This window comes from Strongylocentrotus purpuratus, unplaced genomic scaffold, assembly GCF_000002235.5.
Source record: "Strongylocentrotus purpuratus isolate Spur 01 unplaced genomic scaffold, Spur_5.0 spur5_scaffold_20, whole genome shotgun sequence".
NCBI lineage: Eukaryota > Metazoa > Echinodermata > Echinoidea > Camarodonta > Strongylocentrotidae > Strongylocentrotus > Strongylocentrotus purpuratus.
The window spans coordinates 12484642-12498119 of NW_022145606.1; the positions used below are offsets into that span (position 1 = coordinate 12484642).

Below are 13478 nucleotides of genomic sequence, written 5' to 3' on the forward strand. Positions count from 1 at the left end.
CGCTTATGAGAAGGGGCATTCTTACAAATATTTTATGACAACACATTTTGCGACCATTTTCCTCCCTAAAGTCAAAATATGTTTCCATTCTGATCGCTCGCATGTGCCCTTAATCTAGAGCAAACGAGGGCGATATCAATTCTAGAAATGTCCCCAAAGGCCAATCACCATGCTCGCTCCCACACAGAGTTTAGCGATATGTTATTATGAAATCAAGCGATGTTGTCACTGCTATTAAACATTGTTGAGATTGTGTTAAAAACCCAATCAAGTTCGGTGCGATGCGAAATTCAAGGGAAACTATTGAAGAAACATTATTAAAAAGTTCCACGAATTTATATGAAAAATTTGCTTCCGGCCAATCAATACCAAGATTTCAATAGCTTATAAACAGTGTCAGTAACTTGTTAATGATACTAAGTTTAACGAAACAAGGCCCTGGTTCAAAAAATAAATCAGACCTTTTTGTTTTAATGACGATAGTCCAATTTGATTCATAACAATCAAACAGTCGGAATTCTTGATTTCCTATTAATTGATCTGAAGCGATCTAATTGATTTTATCAGTTCAATATACCGGAATAACGATTTAGCCCCCATCCCACATCTCCGATAATATAACCTTAATGCATATCGCATCACGATTTATTGAGGGATTACGCAAAATATTTGTATTCAATATTCAATTTGACAATGCATTTATTTTTGTTTTTACCCCAATAATAGCTTTTAATTCATATTTTAGCTACATGAAGTCGAAACATGATTATATGAATTACGTGACTGAGCACCAACAATTAAATCGAATTTCACTTTGCTTCTCACGACTAAAACACCAAAATAACACGCCTTGGTCACGTGACACAGAACAATGCTGGTGATTGGCTACTATACGCAACTACGTCACCCGGTATCCAGTCGGTGATTTGCTACTGCTAAGATTGATGGGGCGGGGGGGGGGGGGGGACAAGGGAAAGTATGAATATGCACAATCCATACGTATAAAACGATCACTTCTAGTTGAAACTCGAATCGAGGAAGCTTCCCTGCTACTTGCGACTCATATCTGCAGATAGGACATCTCTTGAATGACCACGATGAATGCCCAAGTTCTCCTCCTTGTTGCGGTGCTGTCTTTTGGAATAGGTAAGTTATAAATTAGTATTATAAACCCAACACATATGCCTGTATTATACTTATTCATTTTTAACCCTAGACTCACCATTGGTCTAAAATCTCGTTTGACAAAAGAAAAACTCGATCTCCGGATAACTTATTATTTAAACAGGGGCAAGGGAAGTACATACAGTTGTATGGGGGTGGTATTTTCGTGGATTTTTGTTTAGATGCATTGCATATGAATCGTTTGCATTTGTTTACATCGCTGGGACGCAATTCGAACATGTGCATTGCATTCACAGCTCGTCCTTTATGACACGGTAAAAGCCGCTAAAAATACAAAATGAAAATAAACATGCCAGAGCTATTTTGTTTGTGTAAATGATGGGCAAATGCGAGCAACAAATTATCATGATTCAGTTCAATCTGTTATCATTTCTCTCTCTACATGGTCTAAAGGTACATCATTCTTTGCAGTAAGGTGTGATTGTCCGAGTATTAATTTACGAACACAAATCTTAAATATTTGTGACGACACATTGTGACCAATTAGATTATATAAAGAGGAATAAAATCAATCCTGATCGGGTTGTATAAACAATCTCATGATGAAATAAATGCGGCGAGCTTTTTTTTTTTTTTGGGGGGGGGGGGGGGTATTTCGAGACAAATTTGCTCTTTGTCTCTTTCAGTTAGCGGAACATGTTATGAGGAAAAGAATAGGGGAAATTCATCAAAGGGAAAGGGACGATTATTAGAAAAGAAAAAGAGCACGGGTCTGAATAAAAAGGGCTATTATTAAAGGTGAAAAGGGGCACTTTTTGCAACTGAAAAGGAGCACTTGTTAGCACTTTCGTTTCTAATATTTGTCCTTTTCCTTTGATGTCTTTCCCCTTATATTTCCTCTTCTTCATAATATATCGCCGGTGTGAAAACGGGCATATATGAGAAGGGGAAGGGGTGGTCTTTTTATAAAGGAAAATGGTTATTTATCAGACGGAAAAGGGGCACTTATAAGAAAGGAACAAAGTTGCACGGGTTAATTAAAAAAAGGCCACTCATGTAACTTCAAATGGAATAAAGTATACAAATAATGAACTGCAGTGAGGGCATTGGTAAGAATAACCTACACAAGGTACCGAGTGTGGGTAATTTGACTAATGCTCGAACAAAATGCTGTGTATTATGCGTTTCATAAAATTATGATGTGGATCCTTGTTATTTGATGAATCACCCTCATCTCATAGTCCGTACATTACTAATTCTAGGTCTACATCTATGACGGATCTAGATCTAACTTAGATAATGCGTTTTAAATTCCGCGTCAGCTATTTTCGCGAGTAAAATTAAAACAATAAATTTCATGATCGCCAATGATCGATCATTATCATTGGGTAATGACCCGTCATTACCCAAATTACGCGTTAGGCAAAACAAATGCCTGGTCACGTGTATGCTTTCAACCAATCATTTAATTAGGATCTACGTCATCATTTTATAATTTTTTTTAATGTACCTTTTATACTTCTCACAGTCCAAGCTCAGCAATGCTACAACTGTCTCTCCATCACATCAGACGGTGACATGAGCGCCTTCCCGAGCTTGGAGGAGGCAGGCTTCGCGCCTTGTGACGAGAATTACGAACAAAGTACCATGGATTGCAGCGCATCTGGAGGTTGCTTGAAAGCAAACTACAACTTTGTTTACGACATTCAAGGACGTAAGTACAAAAGCAATAATGAAGTGCCCTTATACAAATATTTAACTCACCTATAATGAATAATTGTATTTCAATAGTGAGATCGCAAAATATTATATTACATGTTGTTAGATACGGCAAAGAATTATATACGTCCTTCCTGGCAACAACTTTTGTATCCAGTTAGTATTCATTTCTGTATTAAATGATTTATAGAATATGTTGTCGTGGCATTAATTACTATGATTCAGGATATTTAAAGGGATAGTTGAGGTCTTTTTTTAAACCGCAAATGCCTTCAAAGTGCATTGCTATTGCTCTTATTCTTATTTATGCCATTTCTAGTGCTATTTTAGGACCTACAATTGCTATGAATGTAATTTTAGGCCCAAACATGTGTGAAATTAAGCCAATACCATCATACCAACTCAGCTCAACTTTCAACAAACTACGATGACCGTTAATGTTTTGCATATCATGACCAGCAACAAAAAGCCAGCAAAATGCCAACATAGGCATTGGCTGAAATAAAACGTATACGGCGCTATTTCGTTTTTTTAACGGCTGGTTCAAAATATCGAATATTTGTGGGGCACCACAAATATTAGAAATAGTTATATTTTGGATATTTAAGCTGTCTCTAAACCGATTTTTAACAAGCAAAGATGATGTCATTTAAATCGTATGTTCTTTAAAATTTGACACTCAGTTTTTCATTATTTCACCAAACAATATTTTGTGTAGCGGCGCCCTCCGCAACAAAACTCACCTATCCCTTTAAGTCCATGTACCTTACATACATCACCCACAATCACCCAAGCCATAATCTACCTTCATGCCCCATTTTGTATTGCAGAGGGTAATGTCGCAACCGAATTCGTCATCCGGACTTGCGGAGCAGCTGCGGACGTTTGCGAGACCGCCAGCAGAGCAGCCATCAACGCACAGCGCGACGTGATCAACGCCATGCTCCCCGATACCATACAGTTCGTCTCCGGGAGCGGGGCTGCGTGCGTGTGCTCGGGCAATCTCTGCAACAGGGCCCACACAACAACGCTTAGTCTTGGCGCCCTGATTGCGTCTCTACTCGTGTCTTATCTCTCTATGAAACGGTAAAGTGAGAATCGGTCCAAGCTTTCTTCAAAATGCTTTAAGTACAAGTCTACCCCGCTGAAAGGTAGAGCTGATTAGATAGACAAAAATCTAAAAAGCCCAAATATAACTTGGTTTTGAAAAATGGTGCTCAGACTTATTTTTAATAATTTTGATTAAAGGTAATACAAAGTTTTGGTATGGTGTCATGAATTTGGTTAAAATGAAAATATTGGAAACATATGCGATCCTACAATATTCAGTGATCGTTGTCGCGGTTGAAATCGAGTCTAAAGTTATGACATTGTAAATAATAAAGTCTTTATGTTGTATAGCTCCCTCTCAAAGTCAAGATATTAATTAAACCATAAAACAATGTTTCTTGACTAAAATTGACCGATTAGCTATTTCCGTTTGGAAATGATATATCACAACTACATATTCTGAGATTTTCATGGTCGCACCTACCACTGTACGGCCGTAGGCGCTATTTGAAATTTATCAAAATTTACCGGGAGCACCGGTAAATTTTTATATTCAATTTTTCTCGAAAGCAAAAGTGTTTTAGAGGCTAAATTTTCTAGTGCTTATAATACATCCACAGGGGCATCCAAACATATCAAAATTGTAAAGAATCACTATCCACCCAATTTTCAAAATTTCCCAAAACTTTGTATTACCTTTAATGAGCACAAAAAAGAGTTAATGATCGAGCCGGACCTGCATTGCGAGACATTTTTTGGTGACGTAGGGTCCTTACAACACAGATTCGTAATGTAACCAAATGGAATGCATAAATATGTGTGAAGTGCCTCGATACAAACTGTTTCATTCACCCGATAAGAATAACAGTATTTGAACAGTCACATTGCAAACTGCATATATTAAATGTTGCTTGGTAGGGCAAGCCATACTGTTTGTCCAACCCGGCAACGACTAATCGGATTCTATTGTCTATTGGATTACTATTATTCTTATCAGGTGAGTGAAATAGTTTGTATCGAGGCACTTCTCAAAGACGTATGCAGTACATTTGGTTACATTACGAAAATAGCCTATCGTCAGAATGTATACTGCTGGCACTTTCGTTATGAGGAGCATACGTCACATCCGTAGGAAATTAACAAATACAACGCAATATGATGTACACAATATTTTCACATTTTTTTCTTCGAGGTATGTTCTAGCATTATCTAAAAGTTCCTTAACAGTTCAAAATGTAAATAGCTGCTATTTCTAGAACAGTATGGTTTCTGATATCTATACTTATTTACGGGTGCTTCATAATGTATTGTTCTGAATTATTGTATGAAGCTTTGCTTTGTAATCTTGGTGTAAGAATGTGTATTTTGTGATTTCTGGGATGTTCTTTTTTTTACTAGATATCTTTCGTTAGTAATGTAATCGTTTCTTGTAAGTTGGTACACTTCATTTCTTCCATTTCTATGTCGTACACAGTAAACTGTATAACCTTTATTTATCAAGATTATAAACCAAATGCTCACAGTCATTTAATGAGAAGAGAAAAGAAACACAAAATCAGGAAAATAAATTTGAATTTTTGGGGCAACAGTGTATGAATAAGAAATAAATATCAAAAATTTAGACAAGATCTTACAAAATTAATGTCTTTTTGTTTTGTTCCAGTTATATTAATAGAGGGGAGCGTTTTCGATTATAAAAGAAATAATACCATCATCTGCGAATTTGATCCACCCTGTTTAAATGACGGTCACTATGAACATGACAGACAGTGAAAGCGAACAAAATATACAGTTCCTCAGGTAAACAAAGGGACATCCCTTCACTGCTATTATGTAAAAATGTGTAGAACAGGTGTCACATACATATTCACCTGTTCTACACATTTTTACATAATAGCAGTGAAGGGGTGTTCCTTTGTTTACCTGAGGAACTGTATATTTTGTCCGCTTTCATTGTCTGTCATGTTCATAGTGGGTTACTGTTCTCTTTATAAAACGCTAAAATGCACTTAAATTATTTGTTACGACTTGTTCTTCCATGTAGCGTTATATAAATGTGATTGAAATCTACAAATTTATATTTAACTGTACTTTTGCAAAATTTTGAATAAAACATTTCAGCGTATCCAATCAACTAAGTTTGCATGTTTTTATTTTATATAAAAAGCGTTTCTATTCTCCTTTGAATCATGCGATGTTATGTATCGTGAGGTAATTATTTCATGTGGAAAAACATCAACGGCCCACTGTACTACTTGTGGCTACTTGCTCCCTCTATATATATAGAACAATGCCTAATCGATGACCATTGGTCCCCCATGATCCTCTTTTTCGTATTTTAATTGAGAGCTGAGTTGATGAGAGAGAGAGAGCCACCTGTCAGTGACCTTCCTGGGTGGTCTAATCCCTCCTAGCCAAATTAGTACAGATGGCCTTTAAAGCTCGAAGGTGGGTAAACATAAAACGTGATAACGTACTCGTGAGAGAGGAAGTTTGCAGTAAAAAAAATCAACGTGTTGATCAGTGAGGAGAAAACAAATAGAGAAGAAAGACAGAGAAGAAGAAAGATGAAAAGACGCGATGTGTTCATCCGTGAGGAGAAAACAAATAGAGAAGAAAGACGGGGAAGGGAAAGGGCTATACGGAGAGAAGATGTAAGACCGGCATCTGTGATTCAGAATTAAATAAACGACTTGAAATAAATGCATTCGGATACGATTTAAAAGATGGGGGGGGGGGGGGGAATGCATTGTGAAATAGATTCAACGATTTCGGTGTGATCATGATTGGCATAAGAAGATAGAAAACTAGCACAGAAATAAGATTCGAAACGGACATATATGGATAGGAGCTATGGGAATAGTTGAAAAGTCACCAGTTTTTATTAATATTTTTTGTTCGTGGAATATTTGTACGAAAAATTAGTAATGTAGAGCTTATGGGTTTCTTGCAAATCTTCGGACTTTTATAATTGATAGTTTCTTTCTTTATACGCCAAATAGTATGCAACAGCGTTTGATAAGTCGAGTTACTCTCGCAATTTCTGGCCATATATTAGAGCTGTTTTGAGCCAAGCAACAAAATATGACTGTGAAAAAAAATATTTCATCAACAAATATAGTGTGACGCAAATATTAAAAAACATTCAAGGAAATCTAAGAACAAACGGAAATCATTAAACATGATATGTGTGATCGACTTTGTAAGTAGCAGGCGCTTGGGAGCGGCTAAATCACTAGACATGGGGTGCTCTGGCATCAAATTGAACAAATAAACTTCTAAACAATTATATTTTAATAAAATTGAGGAATTTATTAATGGATTAAAACATCATCATTCCCTGTTCGCCAGAGCCGGTTTTACGAATCTGCCACCTGTAGTTTCTCTCTTTCTTTTCTCTCTTTCTTTTCCCTCTTTCTTTCCCTTCTTCCCTTTTCCTCTTTCTTTCATTTCTTCTGTTGTAAAGGTGCGACGACCTAGTGGTCCAGGCGCGGATCCAGGATTTCTTAGGGGGGGGGGGGGGACCACTTTTTTTTTTTGGTCCGAAAAAAAATCGTAACGACTAAGCCAGCCGCTAAATAAGCGGGGGGGGGGGGGGGGGGGGGGAAGAGGACACTATTTTTTTTGGTCTCGAAATTTGAAAATTTGACATTTTGTTCCGTTGGGGGGAGGGGTGAGGTCACCTTTTTTAGGTCAGCCATTGGCATATTTTTTATTTTATTTTTTTTAATTAAAAAAAAAAAAAACCCACAGAAAAGGGGGGGGGGGTTGCTCCAAAATACACACATAAAAAACCGAAGGGGGGAGGGTCAACCCCCTAACCTCCTCCCCCCCTTCCGTACGTGCCTACTCGTCTGAAAATAGCTTTTCCCCTCCCGCGCGAAGCGCGGAAGCTTTTACGTTTCATTAAATCATTAGAGAAAGAAGACGATTCGTTGTACCGTTTTTTACTCTTAATCCTCGTCTTAATTCATCCCCCTCTCCCGCGCAAAGCTCATAAGCTTTTACGTTTCATTAAATCATTATAGAAAGAAGGCGATTCGTTGTACCGTTCCCGAAAATTATCCTCGTCTGAATTAAGTTCCCCCTGCCCTCCCCCGCGCGTAGCGCGGAAGCTTTGACGTTTCATTAATTCATTAGAGAAAGAAGACGATTCGTTGTACCGTTCTCGACTCTTAATCCTTGCCTGAATTTCAAATATGTTCTTTGTCTATTCCCTTTTCTTCCTACGTCCTCTTCCTTTACACTCCTCTCTTTTTTGGCCGGCGTTTATTGGGGGACCACCCCACCGCCCCCTGGCTACGCGCCTGCTGTCAGATGAACATAATTATGTTGATATCTTGTCCGCCCGGAAGCTCAGGGGTTTAAGGTTTTAATTTACGGTCAGATTAGCATTCAGGGGTCCGCCTTAGCGCCCTAGACGGGGTCAAGGGGGCAGAGCCCCGGAAGTTCAGGAGTTTAGGCATTTAATTACGGTCAGATGAGTATTATTTTGATACCTAATTGTTACAATGGCAGGTCACTAATTGGCTTGGGGTTCAGGGGGCGGAGCCCCGGAATCTCAAGGGTTTTAGGCACTCAATTACGGTCAGATGAGTATCGAGGGGCCCGCCTAAGGGCTCTTGGTTGGGTCCAGGGGGCAGAGCCCCCAGAAGCTCAGGGGTTTTAGGCGTTTAATTATGGTCAGATGAGCATTTTTGATACCTTATTATTTGTGACACTAGCTGGACACTATTTGGCGTGGGGTCCAGGGGGCAGAGCCCCCAGAAATCAGGGGTTTTAGGCATTAAATGACCGTCATATGAGCATCTAAGGGCCCGCCTTAGGGCCCTAGGTGGAATCCAGGGGGCAGAGCACTTAGGGTTTTAGGCATCAATTTTAATCATGGTCAGATGAGCATATTTCGATACCCCATTATAATGTGACACTGGCAGTTAACTATTTTTTCTTTCTCGCTCTCTTTCTTTCTATTTCTCTTTAATATACTTTTTCAAAGAAAGTGTGGGGGAGGGTCTTTTGCCCCCCCCCCCTCGATCCACAACTTGTTGGCGGGAAAATTGCAACTGATATTCCCCTTCTTTTCTTTTCTTCTTCCTATTTTGTCCTTCCCTTTATCTCCTCTTTATCTTTTTTCTTTCCCTTTCCTTAATTCTCTTTTATTTTTTTATTGGGGGGGGGGCAGGTCCTCCCCCGATCTCCTTCTTCCCTCTTTTCTTTTCTTCTTCCTCTTCTTTTTTCCCTTTCTCTCTTCTTTCCCTTCTTTTCCTTCTCTCTCTCTCCTTTTTTTTTTTTTTTTTTTTTTTTGCGGGGGGGGGGGGGGGGGCAAGGCACGCTCGCCCCCCCCCTGGATCCGCGCCTGCAAGTGGTGGAGCGGTGGTCTCATAAGCGGAAGATTCGGGTTCAAAACCAAGTCGATTTGACATTCATTTCAATTTTCAAGTCCTTCGACACAGACTTCGAGCCGTCCTTTAGCTGCTTCCTCATAAGCAAACACATATCGTTTTACTAATGCGGGTAAAACTACATTGTAAATCATTGCCTTTCGGGATTTTGTTTGTTTGATACCACACACAACACAACGAATTCTCTTTTCGAAACTGTTTCTTTAAATATTGACTGACACGCATTTACTACGTGCACTATTTTATCCATTTCAAACAAATTATATTCGACTTTACGAATATTGAAATATTTAAATTGTTAATTAATTTTATTTTGGCAGGTGGAATAGGTAAACACGCGGCCCATTGCCTTTCGGGATTTTGTTTGTTTGATACTACACACAACACAACGAATTCTCTTTTCGAAACTGTTTCTTTAAATATTGACTGACGCGCATTTACTACGTGCATTATATCATTCCTTTCAAACGAATAGTATTCGACTTACAAATATTGAAATATTTAAATTGTTAATTAATTTTATTTTGGCAGGTGGAATAGGTAAACACGCGGCCCATTGCCTTTCGGGATTTTGTTTGTTTGACACTACACACAACACAACGAATTCTCTTTTAGAAACTGTTTCTTTAAATATTGACTGACATGCATTTACATCGTGCACTATTTCATTCCTAAAAACAAATTATAATCGACTTTACAAATTTATTTCGGTTTTTATGCCTATGACACATAAATCGGTGGGAACGGCTCCGCCCAATTAGACTCTTTTTCCAGTTGTTTTGCCAAGCTTAATTTATTTCCATATAATCTATTTCAAAAAATTTGTCACAAAGGCACAACAAATGAACTCCTATGATAATCATAACAAAATACATCATTACATTAAAATAATGACACAAACCTGGAACGAAATATAAGGGAGAGATACAAAATATAGGTTAAAATATAAACTTAACAAAAACAGAAAGAGAAAATGATAGAATGTAGTAAAGGGAAAGATAGAAGAAAAGATGATAGAAAAGAACAACAAAGAATTACACAAGGGAAATCAAAATAAAAAAGATGATACAATGAGCGTTAAAAGAATGAATATCAAAGTGAGAGAAAGACGAGGAGACTAACATTAGGACAGACAGGAAGAGAAAATAATGGAAGAAAAAAAAAAGAATGACACGAGATAGCTATAATGAGAAAATAATACAATTATAAAAAGAAATTATAAAATGAGAGAGGCTTATGGAACAATACAAAAGCAAAAGAAAGAGAAAGTGTAAACTATTGTCAAGAAAACGAAATAAAAAGATTAAATGATAAAAAGATTTTTAAAAGATGACCCAAGGAAATAGAAAGAGAATAATATAGGAGGAAAGAGATTTTGTTTAAATAAAAAAAGGGAATGTGAAAGGTAAAGAATGAGCAATAACAATCAGAATAAAAAGTAGAACGAAAAGATGATAGCAGGAGGAAGAGAAGGAAAGTCCGGAAGGAAGATTACGTATCAAACAATAACATAAGAAAAGGAGAAGTAAGTGAAAGATTATAGCAAATAGAAAGAAAATAGTGCAAGAGAAGAAAAACAACGAATAACGCAATGCAGTATTTTTTTAGAAGTAGAGTTGAAAGTAAATAAAAAAAAAACAAGGAGTGATATAACAGAAGGGGTTAACACAAAAGGGGAAGGGCAAACAAGAGACTGACATTATGAAAAGATGGGAACAGAAAATTAAACGAGGAAAATGATTAGTAAATTTGGCGGGGAAAACCAAACGAAACCAGTAGACACAGGCCGGCTAAACATACGATTGGATTGCACGCGAAAATGACGCGTGATGTGAAAGCAACATAATTATTTCCTGATTCTTCAAAGAGCACGGATCTTGAATCATATTTCACGATGGAGGGTAATTAATACCCTGTCAAGTATATATAAAACTTTACTGCCACGCATAACTTAGCAGCAGGTTTTTCGTAAAAGTATTGTCTACATCCTTTTGTACCAAGTTTGGGCTTTAAGCAATGAATGTGGGTCATGTAATGTTTTAGCAGATGTTTCTGCATTTATCAATAAAGAGTGACAACTGAACCAAAAGAAAAGCATTTCATATTAGATTAAAAAAAACTTAAAAGCATGGAGGTAAGTGAAAGAATCAAGATAAATGCTAAGGCCAACTATCAAACGCATGGATGCTTGAGTCAATAGTCGTCGGAAAAGCGTACATTGTTGGCGACGAGATTTTCAGACCCCAGTATGAACTTGTTTGCATACAGCCAATCAGGGCCCATCTTGAACTATGCAAATGGATATGCACGTACACCCTTCTGATATAGAAAGGCGCTGTTTGTGTGTTAAGAACTTGGCACTGTTTCGCATCAAGCTAAATAGAATAGTTCACTTTTGTAGTTATTCTGGTGCCTATATCTATTATGTATTACTGTACATGTAACATTCCTCTTTTTTGATATTTTGTGTCTAACTGAATATTTTCAGATTGTCACTATTTTATTCCTTTCCCTTGTTTTCGTGTGCCCGTTGTTTGTTGTCCCAGTTGTATGCTCTGCCTATTCTCGATGTGCTGTAGTCTTTTATTGTTTCTCATATTTTTTTCTTCTCTTTTCTCCCGTCTTGTCGAGTCTGTCTATATACCTCTTTCATAATGTATTCTTAGGTAGTCACAAACATACTCTGTCATAATGTTTATCTTGTTGCTTTGTTATGTACCAACCAGTTATTTGGTCCAAAGGGGACCTTACAACTTACAAGCTATACTTTAAGCAGGGTCTCATTTTTTTCTAGTTCACTTTTTTCTCATCATTGTCATAATTGTTGTTATGCATTGTAAATGTGTAATGATCTAATGTAATGCTTTATGTGACATTTGAAAGAAAGATGAATAAATATCGTATCTTATCTTATATTCGCGTGGCAATCGGAGGTCACCATTTTGCTTGTTGCATGCGTAAAGTTTTTGATTGACATGGTGAGCTCTGATTGGTTGTATGCAAATGAGTTCATACTGGGGTCCTGGGTGTGTTTCACAAAGATTAAGATCGACTTTTAGTTGGACATAACTATGTCAGGCCGTTTATGCCACTTTTTTTCTCACAATCATAATCTTTGGAAAATATCTTTTTCTTCAATAATGAATTATCAAAAATTGTACATTCTGTAGATTTGTGACCAGGATTTGTACGTCCCTTGCAAGAGAGACTTATGCCAGTAAATAGTAAGAGCAAACAGTGGCAAGAACAGCCTGCCATAGTTAAGTCCAACTTAAAGTCGAGCTTAGTTTTTTGTGCAACACCCTCCGGAACTCTCGTGAGAAGAGAATTACACAGGTGGGAAGGAGGGAGGGGTATACATAACGATGTTATGTAATGTAGGATAAAAGAGTGTCACGTATACATATTTTGTTCAGAAAATATCAAAATAAAACGTGGAAAGAAGGTAAAGAATTACAAACAATGCAAATGTGTGCACATTGGTGAATGCAGGTGGAATAACATTCCAAAAAAACAATTGCTGACATATTCATATTGACTATTACTGAAGTTGAAAACAAAATGTCTTAATATCAACTCAATCTCAAGGGATTTCTTATTGCAAACAATATTAATGATATTCTCTTAGTTATGATAATCACGATCTTGTCTTCATTAGAATCCCTCGTTTAAGGTATTAAAAGCATTTTTATTCTTTTTCAAACCTGATGTAAATATATTTTCTCTTTCACTGTATCCTTTTTTTATTAATCTCTCCTCACTTTTCAAAAGCATATTTTTGTTTGCTTTTTAAAACAAGGTATCCGGGTGTTGTTGCTTTCAACTCAGCTCTCACTTAACATAAGAAAAAGAGGATCATGGGGGACCAATGGTCACCGATTAGACATTTTTTTTTCTATATAGAGGGAGCAGGTATAGCTACAAGTAGGACAGTGTGGCTTTAAGATTGCCTCAACATCACGACATATGTATGACCTAATGGGGCTTCCCCATGCGAGAGTGCGTATGTGGTAAGTATTATTTTATAAGTTGTAGACCGAGGCAGATTTCTTAGAATATTCACAATTTGATGTAGCTGATTTACCTAATTTACATCCATTTGCATATAATGCCGTGTGCGTCAGGCTGGGTTAGGGTTAGGTTTATGGTTAGAATGGTGGATTTATAACAAAAACATACCTC

The 13478-nt window shown here is 37.3% G+C and overlaps 1 protein-coding gene across 1 annotated transcript; it reads left to right on the plus strand.

Moving 5' to 3' along the window:
• Positions 1-1025: 1025 nt before the first annotated feature.
• Positions 1026-4081, plus strand: LOC752558. Its single transcript, XM_001176679.4, has 3 exons — positions 1026-1146; positions 2654-2839; positions 3675-4081. The coding sequence occupies exons 1-3, from the start codon at positions 1089-1091 to the stop codon at positions 3932-3934; spliced, it is 504 nt and encodes a 167-aa protein (XP_001176679.2). The 5' UTR covers positions 1026-1088; the 3' UTR covers positions 3935-4081.
• The last annotated feature ends 9397 nt before the right edge of the window (positions 4082-13478 follow it).

Excerpts from the sequence above, each read along its gene's own strand:
- LOC752558 (XM_001176679.4), top strand. The coding sequence starts at position 1,089 with ATGACCACGATGAATGCCCAAGTTCTCCTCCTTGTTGCGGTGCTGTCT. Across the intron at positions 1,147-2,653 it reads GGTGCTGTCTTTTGGAATAG|TCCAAGCTCAGCAATGCTAC; the intron begins GTAAGTTATAAA and ends TACTTCTCACAG. Across the intron at positions 2,840-3,674 it reads TGTTTACGACATTCAAGGAC|AGGGTAATGTCGCAACCGAA; the intron begins GTAAGTACAAAA and ends TTTGTATTGCAG.